We start from the raw sequence: 23569 nt of genomic DNA, 5'->3' as shown, positions 1-23569 counted from the left end.
ACACTGCAGCGGCCCAGCTGTCACCAGTTCACCAGCCTCTATCACACATACTGCACAGGTGACTGGTCACCCAGCCCAGCAGCGGGGGCCACCTCAGCCCCCTGCAACCACAAAGGAAGCTCCTGCGGGCAGCAGGATCTTGCTCCCCAAAGCCTTTCTGCAGATGGATATTTGATCACAGCTCATGAGAGCTGCGGTCTGGGTGGTGAAGCCAAGGCTGGAGCAGCCCCAGGAGCCTGACAGCTTTAGATGTTGCTCCTTGTTCTTAATGAGGTTCTAGACCTTTCCTGGGCTGGCTCTGGGTCCCTGTGACAAGGGCAAGCAGCTGTAATTACACAGGTTATAAGAAGCAACAACATTCACTCTTGTAAATCTCTCCTCCACCTGGGCTAGCCAGACGCCCAGCTCTGCTCTACCCTGCCCAGCTGGGGGGAAGAGCTGCCACGGCAGCTTTGTTTGGAGATCAGTGGCCTTGGCATATTCTCAAAGTTCTTGTTTATGGCTCAGGTTTGCAGGAGGGCTGGGATGAGATCAGGGATCAGCAGGGGCTGCTCCGGCCACCTGGCAACGCCACACCAGCTGTGCATTCATGAGGTGTGGGTGAGGCTAGTGCAGGACAGTTTAGTTGGGTTACCCTGGCCCATGCAGCCTTAAAACACCTCCCTGCCCCCCCCCCCAATGGGCCTAGGCTCTGCCAAATACTGCAGCTGTTCACCTGCAGCAGGATCACTCCCAACACAGGGTGACAAACTCCTACTGAAAATGCATAACTGGAGGGAGGCAACAGCTGGATGCCCTTCAGATAGCAGCAGCTTGTTGGCTGGTCCCAGTGCCAGCATTGCTAGAGGCTAAAATCCCTCCACTTCCCCACCCCACCGAGTCAGGCAAGGCTGGCTGGCCGGCCACTGGGGCAGTATCTGCAGGCCTGAGGGCTGCTCTACCTTGCCATGCTGTTAGAGCACCTCCCTGCAGGATGAGCAGGCAGCACTAGGTCACTGACCTGCAGGCTTAGCCATCGCTGCCGAGCAAGTAGGAGTCCTGCCTTGGCCAAGGTTTATTTAGATGACCAGCGGCTGAGGGCCCAGGAGGCAGGGTGAGATACACTGAACCCCAGCCCAATCCTGCCTCTATGCTAGGGAAACCCCTTTCCCCTCCAGCTGTCAGGAGGGGAGTGAGGGCTGGCCTGGCCTTGCCAGCTAGGTCTCCCACACACACACACAGGAAATGGGTCCCTGCCATCTCCCTCTCAAGGTGTGAAGGGAGCCAGTGGCAGACCAGGAGGAGCTCCATTAGCCAGCATGGCCAGAGCTCTTCGGAAGTTGCCCCTGTGAACAGGCCAGAGTTCCTGGGGCTCCAGCGTGTGGAGATTTCTCTATCGACTAAAGGGGTGTGATGGGCGAGACCCCACGTTCCCTAGTTAGTACAGGCTAGGGAGTTCGTTACTGCTCAGCCCTTGAACATAGCTTGGAGATAGTACTTCCTCTGCCTCAGGCTGTGTGAGTGGCCAGAGGGATGCCAGGAATAAAGAGCCAAGTCTAAAAAATACACAACTTCCTTTATTAAAAGTGACCTCACCCCTTGTCTCATGCTTGGCAGCAACTAGCTTACTTTATACACAGTACAAAAGAAAAGAGAGCGGCCTAGGAAGCTATAAAAGGCCAGAGTCAGACATTTTGTAGGGAACATGGCTAGCAGCAAGGCATGAACAGTCGAGTAGTCGGAGCAGAAAGGCAGCTGGATGTGGAGCTAGCCAGCAGCCTATGGACTGATTAGGTTCCGCACCTTGCACTGATACCTTACCCTGATGTACTGGAGTTTGACAAATTTCACACAAGGAGGTGAACCAGCCACAGTTCAGAATCAGGAGCCAGAGGTCTCCAGGCCTCGGGGATATTCTAGGAGTTAGGGATTCATAAGATGGGCTTTTATTTTCCCTGGCAGGCAACTGTGTCTTAAGATCCAGAAGGCACCAGCAGCTTCATAAGGCTTCCAGGCACAGCCGGGTCTGGGTACAAGGCTGTTTGCAAGTCTCCAGGAAAGTCACACTAGGCTCCTCAGCTCCAGGAAGCACCACACCCACCAGGCAATCAGGGCTCAGCCCTGAAGGTGGCATGGAGAAATGGGCACCCAACAGGAGCCAGAGCTGGGCTCTCTCATGTGAAGGGACCCAGGCCAGTGAGTTTGCCCATTGAAGCTCCAGCCTGCCCGTTGCTCCATGCAAGACAAGCTGCTCTGCGGAGCTTCCTGGAGAAAATCGTGCATCCCAGCAGATTCTGACTGCCCCCCTTACTCATCCTCGCCCCCGCCGTACATGTCCGCCAGCTTCCTGAAGCGGCCGCCCCAGTCGTTCAGGTAGTCGTAGTCCTGGTCCTGGTCCGAGGCGGAGGAGTTGAGGGAGCTGAGCGAGGCCGCCTCGGAGCCGCTGCCCTCGTAGTCAAACACCAGAAGGGAGTCGTACGGCGGGGCAGTGGGGTCAGTGTCGGCCGCCTTCAGGTTCTGGGGGTGGGGAGAAGCGTTAGGTTAGGAGTCATCCCAGCATGCGCCACTGGGGCGACTCCAGTGCAGTAAGAGGCCACCCCATCGGTGCTGGCAGGCAGCACTAACACCAGTCAGTCGTCACCTTGAGGGGAGCCCACCTGAGGCCCAGACTTGGGCAGGGCAGGGGAAGTGAGCTGGTACCAGCCAGTACTGTATCAGCAAGAACCCGCACCAGCCCATACCCAGCCGCAGTGCTTTAGTGTCCCTGCCCCTTCTGCCTCCTCTGTCAGTAGGGTCTGAACCGGCAGGGCTGCCGATGGGGGAGTGAGGAGAGACAAGGGGCAACCATGGCAGCGCTTTAACATAGCTGCCCCTTCCCTCTGTCGGCACTTTGCACCTCCCTGTTGGCAGGGCTGCTGATGGGGAGGGTGGCGGGCACAGCAATTAAAGAAGAGTCCCTGCCCCTTCTGCCCCCTCCCTCCCTGGCTGGGGGTGACAAAGAGAAGCTGCCCTGGGTCCAGCTATTTAAAAGGGTGTGGGGCTCCAAGGGCTGCTGACCCCCAGTCCTGCCCTTCTATCCAAGGCCCCGCCCCTTCGGGGGGCCAGAGTGCCCGCCCCCCCCCAGGTAAGTGTCCTCAGTTAACTTTCATCCCTGGGGACAGGACAGGCAGCAGGCTCTCAGATGGGGAGTCAAGAGGCAGGTTTGTATCATGAGACCAGGGCATCGAAGGGTGGTTTCGCTCAGCAGTGAGATTACCCTCAGTGTTTGCATTTGGGCCTGGGGCTCCTGGATCAGTCCTGATGGACCCTCCATGAGTCACCAGCAGGGAGATCCTGACAGCCCAGAGCAACCCTAGTGCCAGCTGCCTTCCCATCCCAGAGACTAGAATTTGGTCTCCCAGCTGGAGCTGGGGAATCCTCTGGCAGGAGCCAGATCCTGCCACCCCTGCCCAGGCAGGACAAGTGCAGGTGAAGGTCCTGGGGAACCCTCGTTCCCACTGAGGCCAGTGGGAGCTGGTGGGCTCAGCGACCCCAAGGAACTACAGCCACTATAACCAGAGGGATCAGGTCTGAGCAAAAGGTCTGGCCCATTACCACTCTGACAGCACATGCACTCAGAGGCTGGAGCCAATCGAGCCAAGCGCTCTGCAGAAAGGAAGGGCTCAGACCCTGACTAATGGGTGCCACAGGCCATTCTCCTGGAGGTTAGTCTCCAATGCTGGCCAAGGGGTCTAGAAGAGCCCAACAGCTTCCGGGGCAGGGAGACAGGTCTGTGCTCTGGCCACATTCACAGTGGGTTGCCATGTTCTCCACTGCTCCCAGCCAGTTCCCCTGAAATCTCTACACCACCAGTTCTCAACCCACTGGCCACTTGTGGCCCATCAGCACACAGCTGAGGCCCATGTGACATCCTCAGGGTGCCCCCACCCCAAAATGGATGTGGCCTGCTAATAGATAGCTGCCTATGTCCCTGGCAACGAGGGCAGGCCCATCAGAGCATAGCACAGCCATAAAACCAGCCTCCCCAGCAGCTAGGCAGCTGCACCAGGCCAGGCAAACACCCATTGCTGACCTCGAGTGGGCAGAACCGGCTGTCCAGGGAATCCCCACAGCGGCAGAGCCGCGGGGTGCTAGCGACTAGCCCCAAGGGTGGCATGTGCCTAGTGTACACACATCCAGCTAAAGCGAGGACCAGATCTTGAGCTCTGGAAAGGAACTGTTGACACTGATCAGCCAATGCCCATGTCCAGAGCTGGCTCCAGCTCCTCACTAGGTATCATGAGCCCAGGCTCACGCGAGTTTAGTGACACACATCCCTGGCCTCACCTCATCAATGAAGTTGCCGATCTCATCGGGGTTGGCAGGTCGAGGCAGATATTGGGGAGCTGGCAGCAGGGTTGGCACCACGTCATTGCGGACAATGACTTCGGGGCGAGCCTCCAGGCCGCGGTGCAGCTGGCTGAGGTCGTAGTCCTTTAGGAGAGAGATGCACAGGGTCAGGGCTGTTTGGCTGATCCAGAACTGGGATGTCCCTTTGCCAGGCCTCATCTGTCCTGGGGATGGGCAGCAGAGGGGCTCCAAGGCCATTCATTTTGCATGCCCACATTGCCCACTTCTGGAGCATGCGAAGCCTGAGAGTACCAAGGTAGGACCCAGTTGAGCCCCCAGGGCAAGCCAGTGCGTCGGGTGTGCTGTTACCCATCCCCTACCCCCAGCATGCCACAGGTCACTAGTGCCCACCTGGTCTTCCTCGCCGCCTCCCTCCTCGCCGTAGTAGAAGACGTTGTCCCGGGTGTCGTCCTCGGGGAGCAGCAAGGGCTCCTTCACCACCTTCCTCCGCCGCACGAAGAGCAGCAGCAGCAACAGCAGGATGACTGGAAGAGACAAGCCAGGTCAGCATGTGCCATGCAGCGTGCTCTCCTTCCCCCATGCTGGGGCCCATGCTGCTCTGGACCCCATAGAAGGGCAGGCCTGCAGTGATGCTGATACACCAGCAGGCTCCCATCTCAGGGCACTTGGCAGGAGGGCAGGTGCCACAGGTTTAATGGCAGGGAACCCAGGGCACAGAAGTGAAACAGCAGGTCACTAGTAGAGCTGAACAAGATTCCAGGTCTGACTGTTGGTCCTCTAGCCACTAGGCCAAGCTGCCTCACTACAGGCAGCAGCAGGTCCCATCCTGCACTGCAAGACACCTGCTGTTGCAGCTCACCTTCTGTGCAGGCCTGGATAGCTTAGCTCTGGAAGACCCCACACTGGCACAAAATGCCCATCAGCCAGACCTAGAGCAACTCCTCCCGGGCACTCACTCAGCAGGGCCAGAATAGCCCCCAGGATGGCCAGAATGATAGGGACCCCCAGAACAGGCAGCCGTTCCTCTGGGCACTTCTCTGCATGCCCCTCGCAGTTGCACACTTCTGCCTTGAGGACAGTCAGCTGGTCTTTGTTCTGGTTGTCAAAGAGCCGCAGGTAAACTTGGTAGATGTCTTTCTTCAATGGCTCCAACAGCTTCAAGGTGAGCGTCTCCCCTGTGCAGACAGTGGGATTACATGGGTGAGAAACAGCAGCTTGGATACCCGAGGGGTGGGTCACCAGGGGTCAGAGGAGAATAGGCCCCCACATCCCCTCTACCTCCCAAGCAAGCCAAGACCCTATGGTGGCTACAGTGCCATGAACATGCTCTACCCAAGATCACTTTATCCCAGGAGTTTGCACCTTCCCTCCCCAGCATGTCTGGGACTAGGATACCCATGACACATGCAGAGAAGTTACAGAAATGTCAGGCTGGAAGGGACCACAAGAGGTCATCTAGCCCAACCCCCTGTGCAGAGGCTGGACCAAGTATTCTCTATACCACTGGTTCTCAACCTGCAGCTCACAGGCTGCTTGCAGCCCAATCAGCACAGAGCTGAAGCCCATGTGACATGCTCAGGGCCATACAGGTAGTATTGGATGTGGCCCACAACGGTAAATAGGTTGAGAACCAATTCTGCAGACCACCCCTGACGTGTTTGTCCAACCTGTTCTTAAAAGCCTCCAACCACAGAGGTTCTGCAGCCTCCCTAGGGAATTTGTTCCCCTATGTAACTACCCTGACAGAGACTAGTTTTCCTGATGTAAGCCCATTGCTTCTTGTCCTTTCCTCAGTGGTTAAGGAGAACAATTTGTTACCCTCTTCCATGTATGTAAAAGGTTGTTACAAAAAAGTGACTGTTTGACTGAAAGGGGACACGCTTTCTCCAGACTAGACAAACTAACTTTCAAATCTTTCCTGGTAGGTCAAGTGCTTTGGACCTAGTCACATGAGTGACTCCAAGCCAGCACCACCCCCTATTATTCTGTGGGCAAGGGCCATGTCCTGCACTGCCTTGCCTTTGATCTACACCCCCAGTTTGGGCTCATTCCTCCTCCTGGAGGGAATGGGAGGAATGGGGCAGGAGAAAGGGGCAATGGATGGTCTGAGATCTCAGGTGACCAGCAAATCCCTTCAGCAGTTACCTTTACTGTCCATTTCTGCAGCCCAGCTCACACCAGATCCATGGATGAGCTCTGCTCTGAAGGGGGAGGTGTTCGGAGGCAGATCCTTGTCACTGATAGTTAGGACCTGTGGCACTGGATTCTGGTTGCAGACCGTGATCTCACGACGGTCTGGCTCAGGCCCGTTGTCGTTCACATCCAGAAGAGTCAGAAGCAAGGTGCCCGTGCCAGTGGCAGGAGGGGTGCCTGTTGGGGAGAGAGGAGGTGAATGGCTGCACATGACTCACGATCTTATTTGCCTAGCCCAGAAAGGGAGCCCACTGCTCAGCCAGTGGAACACCCCTGCTCTGTGCCTGATCCAGAAAAGAGCTGGCTGTTTCTGCCAGCTAGAGAGGTCCCCGGTGCAGCCCCCAACAGGGACCACCACTGGGCCCCCACTCTAGGCTACAGGACCTGCTTTGCCCATGACTCAGGTGAGGCTTCCAAGCCCTGCGCCTTCAGTTCCACACCACCACAGGCTGCTGCAGACTGGAGCAGTGTCATGGAGGGGCCAACAAGCCAGCCTGGGCTGCTTTTGGAATTACTCCCATCTTCCCAGGAAGAGAGCTGGGGTTTTAATTTATCTGTGGTTTCTCGTGACAGCCCAGGAGGGGGCGTGGCCTTAGCACGTCTCTCACATGGGGAGCCACCAGGAGCGCACTGCACAGGGGAACAAAGATGCTCTTGATCACAGAAACGCAGCAATCAGACAAGCTCTCAGCCCTGCCCCCCACGTTCCAGCTGCAGAGCCGTTACCATTGTCCACAGCCAGCACAATGGCCGGGTAGGTGTTGTTCTTCACAAACACAGCCTCTCTGTCCAGCTGGGCCTTTGCTGTTACAATGCCGTTTTCTGGGTGAATCTCCAGCCACCCTGCAGGGTCATTCCCAATGCGGTACCTGAAGAGAAAGAGCATTAGGGGCAGACGCCAGTTCATAGGGGACACGGTTCTGGAAGGTGCTAGATTCAGCACCGCTCTGACCGAGTGCAGCAGAAAGCAGCTTGCTGACACCTGCCCTGCTGCACAGCTACGTAACAGGCTCCCTGAGGGAGGCCTCCTGCCCAAATTCCTGCTTCCCTGGGGGATCCGTACTCCTGAGCGGCAGATGTTGAACTCTAGAGAGTAGAGCCCAGAAGTTCTGTTCTGCAAGGGCGGCCGTGCCAGCCAGCCTGTTCCGGGGACGGGAGCAGTGGCCATGGATCTGACGAAGTGGGTCTTCACCCACGAAAGCTCATGCTCCAATACGTCTGTTAGTCTATGAGGTGCCACAGGACTCTTCGCTGCTTTTACAGATCCAGACTAACATGGCTACGTTGATATGGTACGTTTGGCTTCGCTGCCCATGGTTTACAGGTCCAGATCCAAGCTCACGTATTGGCACAGGGCTCTCAAGGCCATCAGTCCCCGTTTGGGCTGTTAGGCATGAAGTTGGATTTAGTACATGTGGCATTACCGGCCCAATCACCACTTACCGGATCGTCTGACTCTGCATTTTGTCTGGGTCCTGAGCAGTGTAGGAGGTGATTTTCTGCCCAATAGGCATGTCCTCTGAGACCTGAGCTGTCCGGATAGGTGGGTCAAAGACAGGTGCCTCATTTACATCCTCCACATTCACTGTGACAGTGGCCGTGGAGGTAGTGAGCTTCACGACAAAGGGCTCCTCATTGGTGGCTGCTATGTAGAGGACAAATTGGCTTCTCACTTCGAAGTCCAGGCCCTGGGAGGGACGAGAAGGAACGGTAAAGCCTGGCCTGTTGCCTCATGCCCAGGAAACATGCTTTAGCTCAGGAGGTCCCTGGTGCTCTAGACATCACTACGTGGCAACGCCATCCACTCAGCTGTGCTGAAGAATCAGCTGCAGGATGGTCTTGGGTTTTGATGCAGTTGCTTCATTCTGGCAGGACTACGGTGACCAGATGTCCTGATTTTATAGGGACAGTCCCGATTTTTGGATCTGTTCCTTATATGGGCTCCTATTTCCCCACCACCCCAATCCTGATTTTTCACACTTGCTGTCTGGTCACCCTAGGCAGGACGCTAGAGCCTGACGCTGTTGGTGCTTAGCCCTGCACACATCCAGAAGTGCACATATCTAGCTGCCCATGAAACCGGAGCCCACACTCACCTTAGCTGTTCGCAGAATGCCTTCATTGGTCTTGCGATCCGTGGTGATGGTGAAGAAGCCTCCTTCGTTGCCTCGCACAATGGTGTACACAGCCTGCCATGCTGCCGTGTTGACCTCATCTGTGTCCGTCACAATCAGCCTCTGGACCTCGCGGCCTGCTTCGTTCTCCGGCACTGCCACGGTGTACTGCAACAGAGGGGCATGCAGGCCACATGGTCACAGCTCAGAGCAGAGACCCAGCACCATGCTGAGACCTGGGCCTTCTCCACTGGCCAGCCACACAACACAGCCAGTGGAGACAGTGATAGCTCCTTGCCCTCCCAGCCCTGCCCCACTCATCTTGTCCTGTGCCGTGAGCAGGAAAATAGACTCCAGCCCTTGCCTGGAACCAGGACCTCACTGTTCGTGCAGCCCCTAACAGACATCTGGGGCACCCTGGCTGTTTGGTCCCTGACAACTGGGGTAGGCACAGGATACCAGCAGCTGTGCAGACAGCACATCACATGGCTCCTAGCCAAGGGATGCTTTGGCTGGAGGAATGGCCACTTTTCCTTGCAGTTGTCCCTGAGCTGCCATCCCCTGCAATCCCAGGAAGGTGAACGAGACGGGACACCCCAGCACAGCAGGGGTCAGCAGCTGATACTTGCAAGAGGGTGACAGAGTAGGGTACCGTTTTGGGGTCAAACACTGGAGCGTTGTCATTGGTGTCCGCGATCTCTATCACAGCGGATGCAGTGGTTGTTAAGCCTTCCCCATCCAAGTCTGCAGCCTGCAGCGTCAGCGTGTATTCTCTCACTCTCTGGGGAGAGGCAGACCCGCCAGTAAGTGGTAGAGATGGAGAGATAAGACGAGCAGTGCTGCCCCAGATGCTAGTTCCCTGTAACCCTTTCTCACACAGTCCCCAGCAGCCAGGGCATGCATCAGTCCACCATGCATCAGGGCTTCCTGGGCCAGGAATCTGCCCAGATCTCAGAGGCATGGATCAACAGGGAGCCCTTCTCCACTGCAGCCCTATGCAAGGGCCAAGTTTTGTCAACAGCAGTAGCATACCTCTCCAGCCAGGGAGAGCCACTGCAAAGGTCTTCTGGTGTCAAGCACAAATTTATAAACCTGCTTGTTTCCTGCAGCCCATTTCAGACCATCAAGTGGCAGGCTGCTAGGGAGGAGCCATCTCCTTCATAGGCTTGTGCCAGCATGGAAGAGGACTCAGTCCTCAGCACACTTCACTAACTGAAGCATAGCTGTGATGCTGCCACCCTCCTTCATGCAACTTTGCTATGGCAACAGTTGCTGTGCTTCTAAGCCCATGTCTCTGCTCACCTCTCTGTCTAGACCACTTGCAATCACACTGATGGCACCAGTGGCTCTGTGGATGGTGAACATCTGGGGATGGGGTTCCTTAGGCTCTTGGTTCAGGATTGAGTATGCAATGACCCCATTGTAGGTCTCTATAGCATCATCTGCATCAGTGGCAGTTACTTGCATCACAGAAGTACCTGAGAAAGAAGGGTAGAGTTGGAGGTGGTAGAGGATCTCTCCTCCCCCATCAGGAGGAGGAACATTTCCCCTGAGGAGTGCTGCAGCTTCATACAAGATGCTTAGAATTTTTAGGAGATCAGGACAATAGTAGAGACTCTGAATGGAGCCAGCGCTCGGCTTGTCTCCTTTGGTAGAGAGGAGCCCTAATTGCTCTGAGAAGGACTCATTGGCATGGCACATGGAAGGGTGCGTAAGTGGGCACCACATTCATGGACCAGTGGCTTGGGGAGCCTGCCTGACCCGTCAGGCCTGCAGAGATCAGAAGCTTGTAAGAAATGAAGCCCTGGTGACCTGTGTTCAGTACCACATGTGGATCACAAGGGCATGGATGCAGGCACCATCAGAGACCTCCACTGCAGAATCCCACCTGCTAACAGGGACAACCCAGACCCAGTTCATGCCCTGTCCCATTAAGGGCTAATGCAGCAGAGTCTAGAGGTGCAGATTTTTGGAGCCTGGATCAGTATTGGCAGGATAAGGCTATTTCCACCCATTTCTCCTACCTGGCAGTGCTCCTTCCAGGACCGAGCCTCTGAAGAGCTCCTGGGTGAACTGGGGTTTGTTGTCATTCTGATCTGTCACGGTGATGATGATCTCCATGGGCTCCTCTACAGGTTTGCCATTCTCAGACACAGCGTGAGAGAAGAGCTACAGACAGAAACAAGAGGCCTGCGAGCTCCACCATGCTCCCTTCCACCAGCAGCTGGCTGAGAAATGGGCCCCCTGACCACATGCAGGGCTTGGGTGACTTACATGGTATTTGTCGATGTCTTCTCTGTCCAAGGGCTGAGTCACCATCATCCAACCGGTCTTGGCCTCGATGGTGAAGACGCCATTGGGAGGGGTGTCTGCACCCTGCCCTGTGATGCTGTAGATAATCTTGGTTGCTTTATCCCGATTGGATTTGATCTAGGGGGAAGTCAAAGCACATACGTGGTGTACCATGTAACCAGAAGGTGGAATTAGACTAGCACACCACACTTCAGAGTCCAGTAATGGACAGGAGTAGGGCGAAGCTGAAAGATAAGCTTGCGTTCAAAAGAAAAAAAGTGGGAACCTTTAGGAACCCGCTGTACTTCAGCATATACAGAAGATCTGCTGCAGCAGCATGCAGGGGAGTGCAAGGATTTTCCTCTGCTGTAATTTCTGACAGTGAGATTCTGTAGTTCGTTACTATTGGTATAGTGATTACATTAAGATACCAATGATAGAACATGCAACAGCTAGAATATGAAATTATAAATGCTGAAAATAGCGGCCTCCCCCCCACCCCCAAGCCCTTTCAAAAGCCCCCAGTAGCAAAAAGAAGAGTCAGCGCCTGTGTGTCAAATACTTGACTGCACATTAAGGTCCAGCAACAAGAGAACTGGCAGCATCTGCCTGCCCAAGACACAGTTTTCAGGTGGGCGAATGCCGGTTTGAGATGCCTCCATACCTGCACCAGCTTTTTAGGGAATGGGCCCCTCTCATTTTCAGGAACCCTTATTGGAGGGATCACCCAGTCCCTCTTCTGTCTCTGCAGACCAGGTCTGGCCTGTGGGAACATCAGCACCTCTGCTTGATGGTCTGAAGCAGCTTCCTACAGGGAGAGGGAGACGACATCCATGTGTACAAGAAACAAGCCCAGGGATCCCAGACCAGCCAGTGTTTAACCCGGGTTAGTGCAGTGCCAGCTCCTTCACACAGAGCGTGCTGGGAGCACAGCAGAGCTGGAGTCAGACCTGCTGATAGTTCAGACACTGCAGGAGGCCAGACCATGGCAAGTGGGATGAAGACCATACACGAGATCCGAGCCAGACACAGAAGTGAAGTGCAATGGAGAAGGTTGCACTCTGGGCCCAGTGTCAATAGGGGCCAACTTGGTGGTCCAAGGAGAGCTATGAGTAGCTATTCCCACTGAGCCCCACACTCCTGGACTGCTCTAGCCAGGAAAGCGGTTGCTAGACCAGACCAGTGTCATTCTCCATGTAACTCAGTCCCAGTAAAGCAACAGGCAGTTGGTGGGCTGGGTGCACTGGCAACGCTACAGTGTTAATGGTTGTGGGAATGGCCTTCCCAGCCCTGTCTCTTGTAGGCGCCATGAGCCGTCAGGGCACCTTGCCATCCCATTAGGAGACCAAGGTTCGCTAGCCAGGCACAAAGGTTGCCATAGAGTCAGCCCTGTGTGCTCCCTACAGGCCTGCCAGCTGGCACGAGCTTTACCTGTGTGGAGTGAGGGCTTTGAGTCTTCACAGTCACTGAAGCAGAGAATTTCTTGCCAGTGGAATCCCAGGCGTCCACGGTAAAAGTCTTCCCCTGCCCATGCAGCTGGGTGTGGTGTCTCATCAAGACCGTCCCATTCACCAGCACACGGAAGTCAGCATCATCTGCATCATACAGCCCTAGCTTCCATCTCGTGCAGTCCTCAAACCTCACTGGGGGAGGAAGGGCAGCACAGTTAGCAGCCATGCACGGGACGGCAGGAGACAGGCTATCGGGGAGACCCTGGCGCTATGACTGCGATGCTTTCCAGTTGCAATGGGTTTGCCTTGACCTATCATTTGCATGTTACCCTCTTTCTAGAGCCATTGACTGAGCACATGTCATTGTTCTCTGGACTGATGAGCCTGGAACCTGCCTTCTGAGCTACCCAGGCACGTGTGAACAAGTTTCTCAATGCCAGGGCAAGAGTGTGGGGAGAGGGGAGACAGGAATGTGACTGATAAGGTATCTCCAGCTAGACTCTGGCTAACCTGCTAGGAAGCATTAAGTGTTTAAGCCAGACATGTGACAGCACCACCATACAGGAAGGGGCAGGGGAGATCTGGATTTATCCTCCAGCGTGATCAGCTAAGTCTGCTCAGACACAACTGGAGCTGCTGACTCAGCTAAGACAGGCTCTTAGCACAGTCACTACCCCAAACAGAGGCTGGGTTTCTGAAACTGGCCACAGTAATGGTTGTTTCCCCATAGCAATATACCAAGGTCAGAATCCCGATGCGTCTGTCAGCCTGGGCCCCCACCACACAGCATGTGGCCTTCCAAACTTGGGTGAGGGAAACGGTGCCACTTCAGATATGTGGCATCGCTTGCTAGTACACCTCCAGAACAAGGCAGTAAGGCAGCTGCCTGGTGGTTAGCACCCATGACTGTGCAGTTCTAGACGAGAACTCTGCCTCCATGCGTCCACGGGTTTGCAGACAGCCCTGTCAGCAAGGGGCAGAGGGATGGAACAATTAACAGGAGGACCAATTCTCCTCTTGCAGGTAGTTCCTACCACAGAGGAGCCTGTGATGGCCTGCCGCAGTTTAGAGGTTTAGTTGTATTAGGAGTTGGGAATGCAAGAGGCAGACTTCAGGGCTGAAGGCTCTGGGCAAAACCCACACCAGGTGCATGATGCCTTGGCAAGAGCTCCAAGGAGTCTTTGCACTGCATGCTTCAGTCATAGGGTATCCTGGCCAGACCCGAATGCCTTGTACAGAGTGCCCACCGGACATACCCCATTTCTATCCCAACCACCATGCTGCTAGGCCAGGTGTACCCAGTTCACCAGAGCTACCCCAGCCCTGTGTGGCCAAGTGCATTGGGCCAGCTGTTAGTAAGAGCACTATAGGTCTTTGTAGACCTCTCTGCCAGCTCTTCCACAAGGTCACGCTGCCTAGGTGAGCTGCAGCCAGGACCTCTGCTGTCAGTTGGGCAGGAAGGCTGGTGCTTTAGGCCAGTGGTCCCAAAGCCTTTGCCATGGGATAGTTTACAGATTCTTGGGAACACCCACCCCACCATTCACTCTTGCCTGGGTCCCCATTCTATGCCATGCCCATGAAATGCAAGAGAGACTTTCTGTAAGCCAGGAAAGCCAGCACCCTGCAATAGCCAGCTTGGTAGACTACTGCATGGGAGCCTGTTTGGGACATTCTCCCCTTTTCTTTGCCATTGAGGAGTGAGGTCAGACTAACACGGGCTTAGGCGGTCACCTCTGTTCTCAATGCAAATACCCTAGGAGACAAGGTTCCCATAGCTGCCTCACATGCAGAATGCCAGCAGGTCTAGGCTCAGCTGCCAGTTTAGAGGGGCCCTGTGCCCTGCAAGGGCAGCCAGAGACGTACAGAGCACTCCAGACCCAGGGCTTTGCTATCCCATCTTTTGTTTAGGAGGGGTTTCTGCTCACACTCCAGTTCCAGGGAAGCCAGGAACCCCTCTGGATAATGCAGTGGGCAGTCACTTGTCTCCAGAAGTCCACATGTGTAAGAGCCTGATGTGAGGCCAAGCAGGTGCAGGGCCTGTTGGGTAATCTGCCCCTAGCAGCGAGTTACATGCACGTTTCCGGTTTGCTTTCAGACACCGTGCCCAGGATGAGGCGCCGACTCTTGGGTAGTGCTGAGAGGGCTGGTCTCTGCTATGCAGGTAATTAAATGGCCAAGTTACTCAGACCTGTCCCACCTCCTGCTCCTGCCATGGTGATCCAGCCACAGAGCCTCCCTCCCTGAAGATGGGGAACACAGTGCAGGTCTGCAGAGTGGCTTTGGAGGCATCAGGCTGGAGACTAGGGGGCAGCTCCTCACAGCTGGAAGGACAGGCCCTCGGCTCTGTTTTGCCCAGGAAGATGCTCATGCTCTGACCCCTTCACCACCTTTGGATCAGTGGCATGGAGTGAAGCCCAAACCAAACCAGTCTCCAGTTAACAGCTTTCAGCGCCATCAAGGGAAGGCTGCAGCTGCTCACCAGCAGGCCTGGTCTTGGAGAAAGCCAGTCACTGTGCCATCTCTCCCCTTCCCTGGGGCAGGAACAGTCAGGTAGCAGCTTGCTGCTCTGCTCTCACTTGAGATCAGGCTCAGCTAGACTGGTCAACTCTGACCTTTCCCATGAACTGGGAGCATTTCCAAGAAACTGACTCTCCTCAGACTGACTCCTCCTCTGGTCCGAGTAGGGACTCGGGATGCTAGCTCAGGATAGGTACCAGCCTCTCTGGGGTGGGTGGAGGGAGGGAGGAGTGTGGCTACAGGAAACCCAGTAACTGCAACATTTGCCTGAGGCAGCAAAATTACCACCCCCATACCCAGATGATTCCACATGCTCTTCATTCCCAACAGGTTTTTTGTTTTGTTTTGAGATTCACCTATTTTATTATACACAAAAACACAACCAGAGAATTCTACTGAGGAGGCGGACCATGTCCACCACCGAATCCACCTCTAAATTGGAATTTAGTAGCTGCTCCTGCAGCAGCCTCAGCCTTTTTGAGAGCATCAAGTGGAGCAGTACTGCGTCTGTAGGTATCTATCAGCCTCTCCCTGAGTAAGACGAGCAGGGCGTTCACCTTCCAGACCTTGGGGCCGCAGTCTGTCCGTCTCAGGGCGGCTGCAGCGTAGGGTGGCAAGCACAATTTCAGGGAGTAGATGAAGATAATCATGCAAATAGTGGATACCCTTGTTGGTCAGATACCAGTAAAAGTGTCTCCAAGCAAATGGCTCCTTCACGTAGCCGTGTGATTTCAGTGACTGCATGGCTTTCATGACATGGAGGTTGGGCACACTGTTTGCCAGCTCTGGGTGTTTAGCCATGTGAACATCTTTCTTGGCCACCATCACTCCCTCCTTAAACAGGTTGCCAGTTTGTTGCCTTGCTATGCTTGGAGCCTCCACAGCAGATGTCCCGGGCTAGCCTAGCAGGAGGGCAGGACCAAGGGACTTTGCAGGAATTTAGGGCTTTGATGATAGCTCAGAGAGACCATGGAATAGCTCAATCCAGTGCCCCTTGGAAAAGGTCTTGGCAAAGTGCTGGCTTTCCAAGGGCATGGCCAGGAAAGCTTAGCTGACTTGGAGTATGTCCGATACCAGCAGATGGCCTGTGCCAGCTGACTTGGCTCCTGGGGCTTGGGAACACCTACACTGGAACTGAACACCTCTTCCCCCAAGCCTCCAGGACGATGACTGCACCCTCCATACCTGAGGGCCGGTAGCTTTAGCGCAGAGCTCTGGTCAGCTGCACCAGCCCTAGCCTAGGGACTCAGATGCCTTTTAGCCAGGAAATGGGACAGTGCAAGACTCTTCTAGTCAGGGTCCCCCTGTGGGGTAGCAGGCTGGGCCACCCTACAGCAAGACCAGCATGCTCCCCGTGAGGCTGTAGGGTTTGCCAGAGTCCTCCCACTCTCATGGGCTCTAGCCTCCAGCAGGCTGTGGAGTTGCCTCCGGCTGCACGGAGCAGGGCTCGCCAGCACCATGCAAGCCCAGCTGCTGGGCTCCAATAGTGCTCCCTTGTCACTAGCCCTAGTGAACTGCACAGGAGGGATGATTTTAGAGTGCCCAGTGCAGACAGAGCCAGTCACCCCACACCACCTGTGGTCTTGGACAAGAATTCCTGAGGGCCATGCACAAAAACACATCTCCCAGAGACAGCACCAGCCTCAGTCATTACTCGCTCCAGAGGGGAGCTGCATTGTGCACTTGTATCCAGAATCACACAAACCCTGCAATAAAAATGCACCCTCTTGCCACACTTAACATGGCCATGGGGCCCACAAGGCTTCAGCACATTTGTAGTTTTCAGCCTGCATGTCCATGAGACTCCCCTGGGCCAGCCCAGCTACCCTGGCATGTCCTAAGCCCCAACTTGCAGCCACAGCCTGGACAGGACCAGGACGTCCCAGAGTGATACTTTGAGAAATGGAGGCATGCGTTCCAAAGAGAAGGGACAGACATCACTGCTCTGGGATGGAGAAAACAAGGAGGCTTCCAGCTCCCCACATCTAGCTCGACCCAGCAAAGGTACATGCAGCGAGCTGTGCATTCAGGTCAGCGCGCCTGGCCTTGGCTCGCTGAAAGCACTCACCACTTAGTGGTATTTCGAGTTCTGCAACCATTAGCTAAGCCCATCACCGAAGCTAGAGTTCTGCATGCAGTTACTGGAAATAGCCTCCTCCCCCAGGACACTTCCAAACGGAAAGAGTAAACAAGGGCTTGCAATGCTGCCCTGCATCAGGCAGCGCAGGAGAAATACGCAGCCCCCAGAGCTCTGGGACTGCTGGCCACAGTCCCCACCAGAGGCACTGCAGCAGAAAGCTCCCACCACTACAGAGATAGCAGGGGCTAGGAGGAGAGGCACTGGGAATGCTTATTTGCTTGTCTTCACCCCTGAGCAGAGCCACTTCACATCCACAGCCCTGATACCCCAGCCCAGTGCAACTGCCTCCACCTGGCATTCACTGCAGTCATACCCAGCCTTGACATTGCCTCCTTGGTACCAGCTTGGGGGGTGGGGCACAATCCTTTCAACCAGACAACAGAGGAAGCCCTTTGCATGAGCCCTGTAGTGTGGGCAAAGACCTCACCCACACCCAGGAGGCTTCTGCATCACTGCTACCCTGGTCAGAGGCTTACGTGTAATCAGAGCTGACCAGTGTGTCTCTAAGATGGACGAATAGCAACAGGCCAACAACTCCTCCTCCTCCACACTGGAGAATTAGCAGTTACACTTTGGAACATTTAGTGCATGTGATTTTTTAAGATGCATTTTGATCCCTGTGTAATGCTAATTAGAGGGAACTCAAATAGCTCCGGATATTAAATCGCTCCTAAGGCACCACAGTGCCATGTTGAAGAGTACTTTGTAGCAGGCTTCACAGCACAAGGGGAATTCGAACAGGCTAGGAGATCAGCACCTCCCCTCCCTCCAGCATGCATGGAATTTTTGCAGCCCCTGTGTTGACATACCAAAGGTCTGTCTCAAGGCCTCTACTTTACAGGGGTCAGGCTGTGCAAGAGGTGAAGGAAGAGCAGAGCCTGCTCTGGTGAAACCCTCCATAAGCACAGCAGTAAACACCACAGGGCAGATTCAGCACCCCCAGGCTGCCAGGGGCACTATCCTTCAGGGTCCTGTTACAGCAATCCCTGGTCTGCAGCCACCAGTGCAGAGTTTCTAGTCAAGCTGAAAGCACTAGGAAGGCAACATTGGTCCCTTGGCATGGCAATTTGCATTTTGAGGAAGGTTAATTAGGCTTTGGGCACTAAACAAGTAACTGCTCTGCAGGCTGGATTTGGCTAGTTTCACAGGATGATGAATTACTGAACAGCATGGATCTGGTTTATAATGGGAGGGGTCCCTTGATCCACCGCACATTTCTGTTCGGTATTTTAGGGGGGGGGTTGTCTGTCTGGAGACGTAGAGTGAGCTTTGAGAGCCTACAGCTTGGTCTATACTAGAAAATTAGGGTAGTTTAACTACACTGCATGAAAAAATCCATCCCCCCGAGCAGTATAGTTAAGCAGAACCAAGCCCTTGCACAGATCAGGCTAGGCAACCTATGGCAGGGGTGACGAAAGCAGCGTGCGAGCTGATTTTCAGTGGCACTCACACTGCCCGGGTCCTGGCCAGCAGTCCAGGGGACTCTGCATTTTAATTTAATTTTAAACTAAGCTTCTTAAAACATTTTTAAAACCTTATTTACTTTACAAACAACAATCGTTTAATTATAGACTTATAGAAAAAGACCTTCTAAAAACATTAAAATGTATGACTGGCACACGGAACCTTAAATCAGAGTGAATAAATGAAGACTTGGCACCACTTCTGAAAGGTTGCCGACCCCTGGGCTAGGCTGACAGAAGAATTCCTCAGCCTACTTACTGCCTGTCAGACAGGTGATTACCCACATGGGTACTGGGGAACCCTGCAGTCTACACCCAGGCTCCAGCAGCTCTACTCTAGCCTCTCAAGTGTAGGCAAGCCTTTGGCCACATGCAAGTGCAGTCTCGCCTTCCTCTCCCTGTGAGGGAGGCTCTGGCCCATGAGGAAGGGAAGTCTTTCTTCCACAGAGCAGTGGACGCCATAAAATCAACTCCGTTCTGGTGGCCTGCCCTGAAATCACTCTGGCAAGCATGGAGTTAAGTGCATTCCAGTCCGCGGAGGGAGGACAGAAGACAGACTAGCCTCTGTTCAGAGCACAATGTGCACATTTCACATGCCGGAACCATGCCCAGCACTGACTCGGCTCATCTCAGCACCTGATCTGCACTCCCTAGCCCACTGCAGGGTGGGCCAGGAAAGGGAGGGAAGAGAGTCCAAAGCAGTGCCATTGCCCCGATTTGGGACACTGGGGAGGTCACCCCGTAGGTGATGGGAGCATGTCTGTGGGGCCATGAAACACCCACCTCAGAGCAAGAATCCTGCACTGGCACCCACTGCCCTGCTTGAGCGAGCCTGGAATGCAAGGGCAGAAACGGGCACACTGACAGCCATTTCAGTCAGAGTCTACCCCAATGCCACCCTCCAACGCCTGGAACTAGCCATTAGAACATGGGTTCAGGGATTCTGCCATGTGCACAGAGACTGGCCAGATGGAGCCCCACCAAACTGAATCATGCCTGGGGCTCCTGGTTTGGTCTCACCAGCACATCAGGAGCAATCACCTTTATCCACATCCCCAGCATGGGGAGACCAGTGCAGGAGCAGCAGGGAGGGGGTCGCTGGAGGGGAAGGCGGGGGAGGATCTGTTAGACATGCCACCAGCCAGACTAAGCTGCCAGGTCAGGGCAGTAACAGCCTCACAGAAACCCCTGCCAGTGTGCGCTCAGAGCCTGGCCCCCCGTTCAGGCACCTTCACAGGATGATCTATTCCTGCTCCATTGTCCTAGGCAGGGTGGGGCTCCAGGTGTGGGAGTCTTTTGCCTTCCACTCAGAGCATTGTCCTCCAGCATTGAACGTTAGCATTTCAAAGGCTGCATTCCCCAGGACAAAGCCTCCTGCACTCCAGGGGGAGGAGCAGAGATAAAGAGGAGATAGGCCCACTCTTTCTGGGGGTGGAAGCAGTTTTTATAACCTCTGCCCTGTAAGTGTTGGAGGCCTGGGGGATTTATGAGCACTGACAGCCAAGTTCACCAGAGCAAAGTTATAAAAAACACGGTGGAAGTTTCCCCTACTTTGGGGTGGGACAGACATGACACAACCTTTGCAGGCAAAGCCCTAACTACATTAGGGTGAAAGAATGAGGAGTCCTTGTGGCACCTCAGATATCTATATCTATCTTCCTACTGTATTTTTCACTCCATGCATCCAATGAAGTGGGCTTTAGCCGTGGAAGGCTTGTGCTCAAATATATTTGTTAGTCTCTAAGGTGCCACAAGGACTCCTGTTCTTTTGCTGAGACAGACTAACACGGCTGCTACTCTGATACATTAAGGAAGTTTCCACTAATGTGTAATCCCCTAAATGCTCCAGTCTGAATTAAGGTTTTAGCAATTCAACTGCAGCAGAAAAAGCCACCGAGCCCCCCCATTTGGAGTGGAAACAGACTCTCCTCTACAGGGTCTGATCAGATCGTTTGCTGAGCACACTTCAGAGGGACAAAGCAGCCAGGGCCTGGCGCTCCCCATTCCCACTTTCCGAACAGCCAGTACCCCAGCCCCGGTCCAGCCCCACAGGAAGCCCGGAGGATCGGGGTTTAGGTAAGGAGGCCACCAGAATCACCCAGTGCAGTTTGGGAGGAAGGGGAATCAGAATTAACCCTCCATTCCAGGACAAGATTTGGAGCCAGCGGGATACTAGGAGGGTGGAGAATAAGCTGGAATGTCAGGGCAGGTTGTGAACTAGGAGCAGCCAGGAAGCTGTTTAGCCATTATATCCCCAGGGAAACTCCCTCAGTGTGCAGGGTTTCCTCACCTAGGCAGCCTGGGCCCCGGCAGTTCTTTCTGTAGAGCCTTTGTGCTCTGGGGGGCCTGGGCAGAGGAGGTCTCTGCCCCAAGGTCTCGGCCTGCCAGCAGAAGGGAATGGAAGCCGGCTCTGCCTGGCAGGACTCCAGGCATCACGGCAGAGCAGGTGATTATCTCGGTGCAAGCCTGGCTCGTGCCCCACCGGGGCCCGGGAGGGAGCGCCGAAGGGAACGCCCCAGCCGAACCACACCCCAGAGCATCAAAGCGAGTCTCGGCCCGGGGCTGACCCCGACCCAGGCGGCCCTAGGGGCGCCGGGGAAGGACCAGCGCAGCAAGACAACAGGCACCCCACAGGCAGGGGGGCAGACCGGGCTCCTGGGGCAGCCAAGGGCACGTCCCACAACTGCTGCAGCATCCAGGTCCACAGGGCAGCGAGCAGCACCCCGGGCCTGGCCCGGAGCCTGAGACAGGCAGGCGCCACCCCCATGGCTCTACCCCGCTGCCCCCCGGATCCCGGCCCCCCCCGTGCCCCAGGTCCCGCGAGGGAGGCGGCCTTACCTTGGCCCAGGATCTGGCCCCGGAGCAGCTGCGCACGGGGCACCACGAACGTGAACCGCTCCGAGGTAAAGCCAGCCCGGCACGGCTCCGCCGGCTCGCCCAGCTGCCGGCCCACCTGAGCCAGGGAGAGCGGGGTTAGCCCGGCACGGCCCATGCAGCACCCCCTGCAGCCCCTTCCCCCCACAGCGCGGCAGCCCCTGCCCCCCGCTCCCCTCCAGCCCCGGGGCGCAGCCCCCTCCCCCCACAGCGCGGCAGCCCCTGCCCCCCGCTCCCCTCCAGCCCCGGGGTGCAGCCCCTTCCCCCCACAGCGCGCCTAGCCCCTGCCCCCCGCTCCCCTCCAGCCCCGGGGCGCAGCCCCCTCCCCCCACAGCGCGGCAGTCCCTGCCCCCCGCTCCCCTCCAGCCCCGGGGCGCAGCCCCCTCCCCCCACAGCGCGGCAGTCCCTGCCCCCCGCTCCCCTCCAGCCCCGGGGCGCAGCCCCCTCCCCCCACAGCGCGGCTAGCCTCTGCCCCCCGCTCCCCTCCAGCCCCGGGGCGCAGCCCCCTGCCCCCTGCCCCCCTCCAGCCCCGGGGCGCAGCCCCCCTCCCCCCACAGCGCGGCTAGCCCCTGCCCCCCTCCAGCCCCGGGGCGCAGCCCCCCTCCCCCCACAGCGCGGCAGCCCCCCGCTCCCCTCCAGCCCCGGGGCGCAGCCCCCCTCCCCCCACAGCGCGGCAGCCCCGGGGCGCAGCCCCCCGCTCCCCTCCAGCCCCGGGGCGCAGCCCCCCGCTCCCCTCCAGCCCCGGGGCGGGCAGCGAGCGCGGTCCTGGGGCCGGTACCTGCAGCAGGAGCAGGAGGCAGAGCCCGGGCAGGCAGCCCCGCGGCGGCCCCATCCGTGCGGCGGGGCGAGGGGGACGCAGCGGCTCCGTATCTGCCCGGCCGCCCCGCCCGGCGCCCTTAAAGCGGCGGCTCCAGGTGAGGCGGGACCAGGTGCCGCCCGTCGGCTCCGCCCCGGGAGGGGCCGAGCGCGCCCCCGGCAGCGCGTGTGCGCGGCCCGGGGGGGCGCTGCAGTCTGGGGGAAGCGGCAAGGCCCGGCCCTTCCCGCCCCTGGAGCCCCATAGCCCCTCCTGCCCCCACCCCCAAAGCCGCCCTGCCCCCCCCGCACCTCCCCCCGTTATCCATCTCCCCCCCCAGAGCCCTTCCGTCCTGCCCCCTGCACCGCCCCCACCCTGCCCCAGAGCCCCCCCACCTCCGCCCGTTATCCATCTTCCCCCCCCGAGCCCTTCCGCCCTGTCCCCTACACTGTCCCCCACCCTGCCCCAGAGCCCCCCCACCTCCGCCCGTTATCCATCTCCCCCCTCAGAGCCCTTCCGCCCTGTCCCCTACACTGTCCCCCACTCTGCCCCAGAGCCCCCCGCTGTCCAGCCTCCCCCCGGAGCCCTTCAGCCCTGTCCCCTGCACTGCCCCCCACCCTGCCCCAGAGCCCCCCGCTATCCAACCTCCCTCCAGAGCCCCCCGCCTCCCCGTTATCCAACCTCTCCCTAGAGCCCTTCTGTCCTGCCCCCTGCACCGCCCCCCACCCTGCCCCAGAGCCCCCCCACCTCCGCCTGTTATCCATCCTCTCCCCAGAGCCCTTCTGTCCTGCCCCAGAGCCCCCACCTCCCCCTGTTATCCATCCTCCCCCCAGAGCCCTTCCGTCCTGCACCGCCCCCACCCTGCCCCAGAGCCCCCCCACCTCCCCGTTATCCAACCTCCCCCCAGAGCCCTTCCGTCCTGCACCGCCCCCACCCTGCCCCAGAGCCCCCACCTCCCCCTGTTATCCATCCTCCCCCCAGAGCCCTTCCGTCCTGCCCCCTGCCCCAGAGCCCCCCACCTCCCCCTGTTATCCAACCTCCCCCCAGAGCCCTTCCGTCCTGCACCGCCCCCACCCTGCCCCAGAGCCCCCACCTCCCTCCAGAGCCCTTCTGCCCTGCCCCCTGCACTGCCCCCCGACCTGCCCCAGAGCCCCCCGCACCTCCCCCTGTTATCCAACCTCCCCCCAGAGCCCTTCCGTCCTGCCCCCTGCCCCAGAGCCCCCCACCTCCCCCTGTTATCCAACCTCCCCCCAGAGCCCTTCCGTCCTGCACCGCCCCCACCCTGCCCCAGAGCCCCCACCTCCCCCTGTTATCCATCCTCCCCCCAGAGCCCTTCCGTCCTGCCCCCTGCCCCAGAGCCCCCCACCTCCCCCTGTTATCCAACCTCCCCCCAGAGCCCTTCC

The 23569-nt window shown here is 57.1% G+C and overlaps 1 protein-coding gene across 1 annotated transcript; it reads right to left on the bottom strand.

Annotated features, from left to right (window-relative positions):
• Nucleotides 1–1536: 1536 nt before the first annotated feature.
• LOC115660447 (B-cadherin-like) lies at nt 1537–22205 on the bottom strand. The gene is made up of 16 exons (XM_030581895.1): nt 22156–22205; nt 21338–21462; nt 12360–12571; nt 11593–11736; nt 10911–11066; nt 10661–10805; nt 9939–10114; nt 9289–9417; nt 8619–8804; nt 7966–8210; nt 7249–7391; nt 6475–6699; nt 5286–5504; nt 4720–4853; nt 4306–4452; nt 1537–2496 (listed from the first exon to the last, which is right to left on the bottom strand). Exons 1-16 carry the CDS (start codon nt 22203–22205, stop codon nt 2287–2289), a joined length of 2646 nt encoding a protein of 881 aa, XP_030437755.1. The 3' UTR covers nt 1537–2286.
• Between the last annotated feature and the right edge of the window lie 1364 nt (nt 22206–23569).

The sequence above is a fragment of the Gopherus evgoodei genome, chromosome 12 (assembly GCF_007399415.2).
Source record: "Gopherus evgoodei ecotype Sinaloan lineage chromosome 12, rGopEvg1_v1.p, whole genome shotgun sequence".
Taxonomy (NCBI): Eukaryota; Metazoa; Chordata; order Testudines; family Testudinidae; genus Gopherus; species Gopherus evgoodei.
The sequence above is the reverse complement of the archived record's forward strand: the minus strand, read 5'-3'. Positions and strand labels throughout refer to the sequence as shown.

What these genes read in the sequence shown, in the direction of transcription:
- LOC115660447 (XM_030581895.1), bottom strand. Translation starts at nt 22,205, where the DNA reads ATGGGGCCGCCGCGGGGCTGCCTGCCCGGGCTCTGCCTCCTGCTCCTG. An exon ending in AAAGCCCTCACTCCACACAG is followed by an intron (nt 11,737 to 12,359) that starts GTAAAGCTCGTG and finishes CTCTCCCTGTAG; the next exon opens with GAAGCTGCTTCAGACCATCA. An exon ending in TGCAGAAATGGACAGTAAAG is followed by an intron (nt 5,505 to 6,474) that starts GTAACTGCTGAA and finishes CTGTCTGCACAG; the next exon opens with GGGAGACGCTCACCTTGAAG.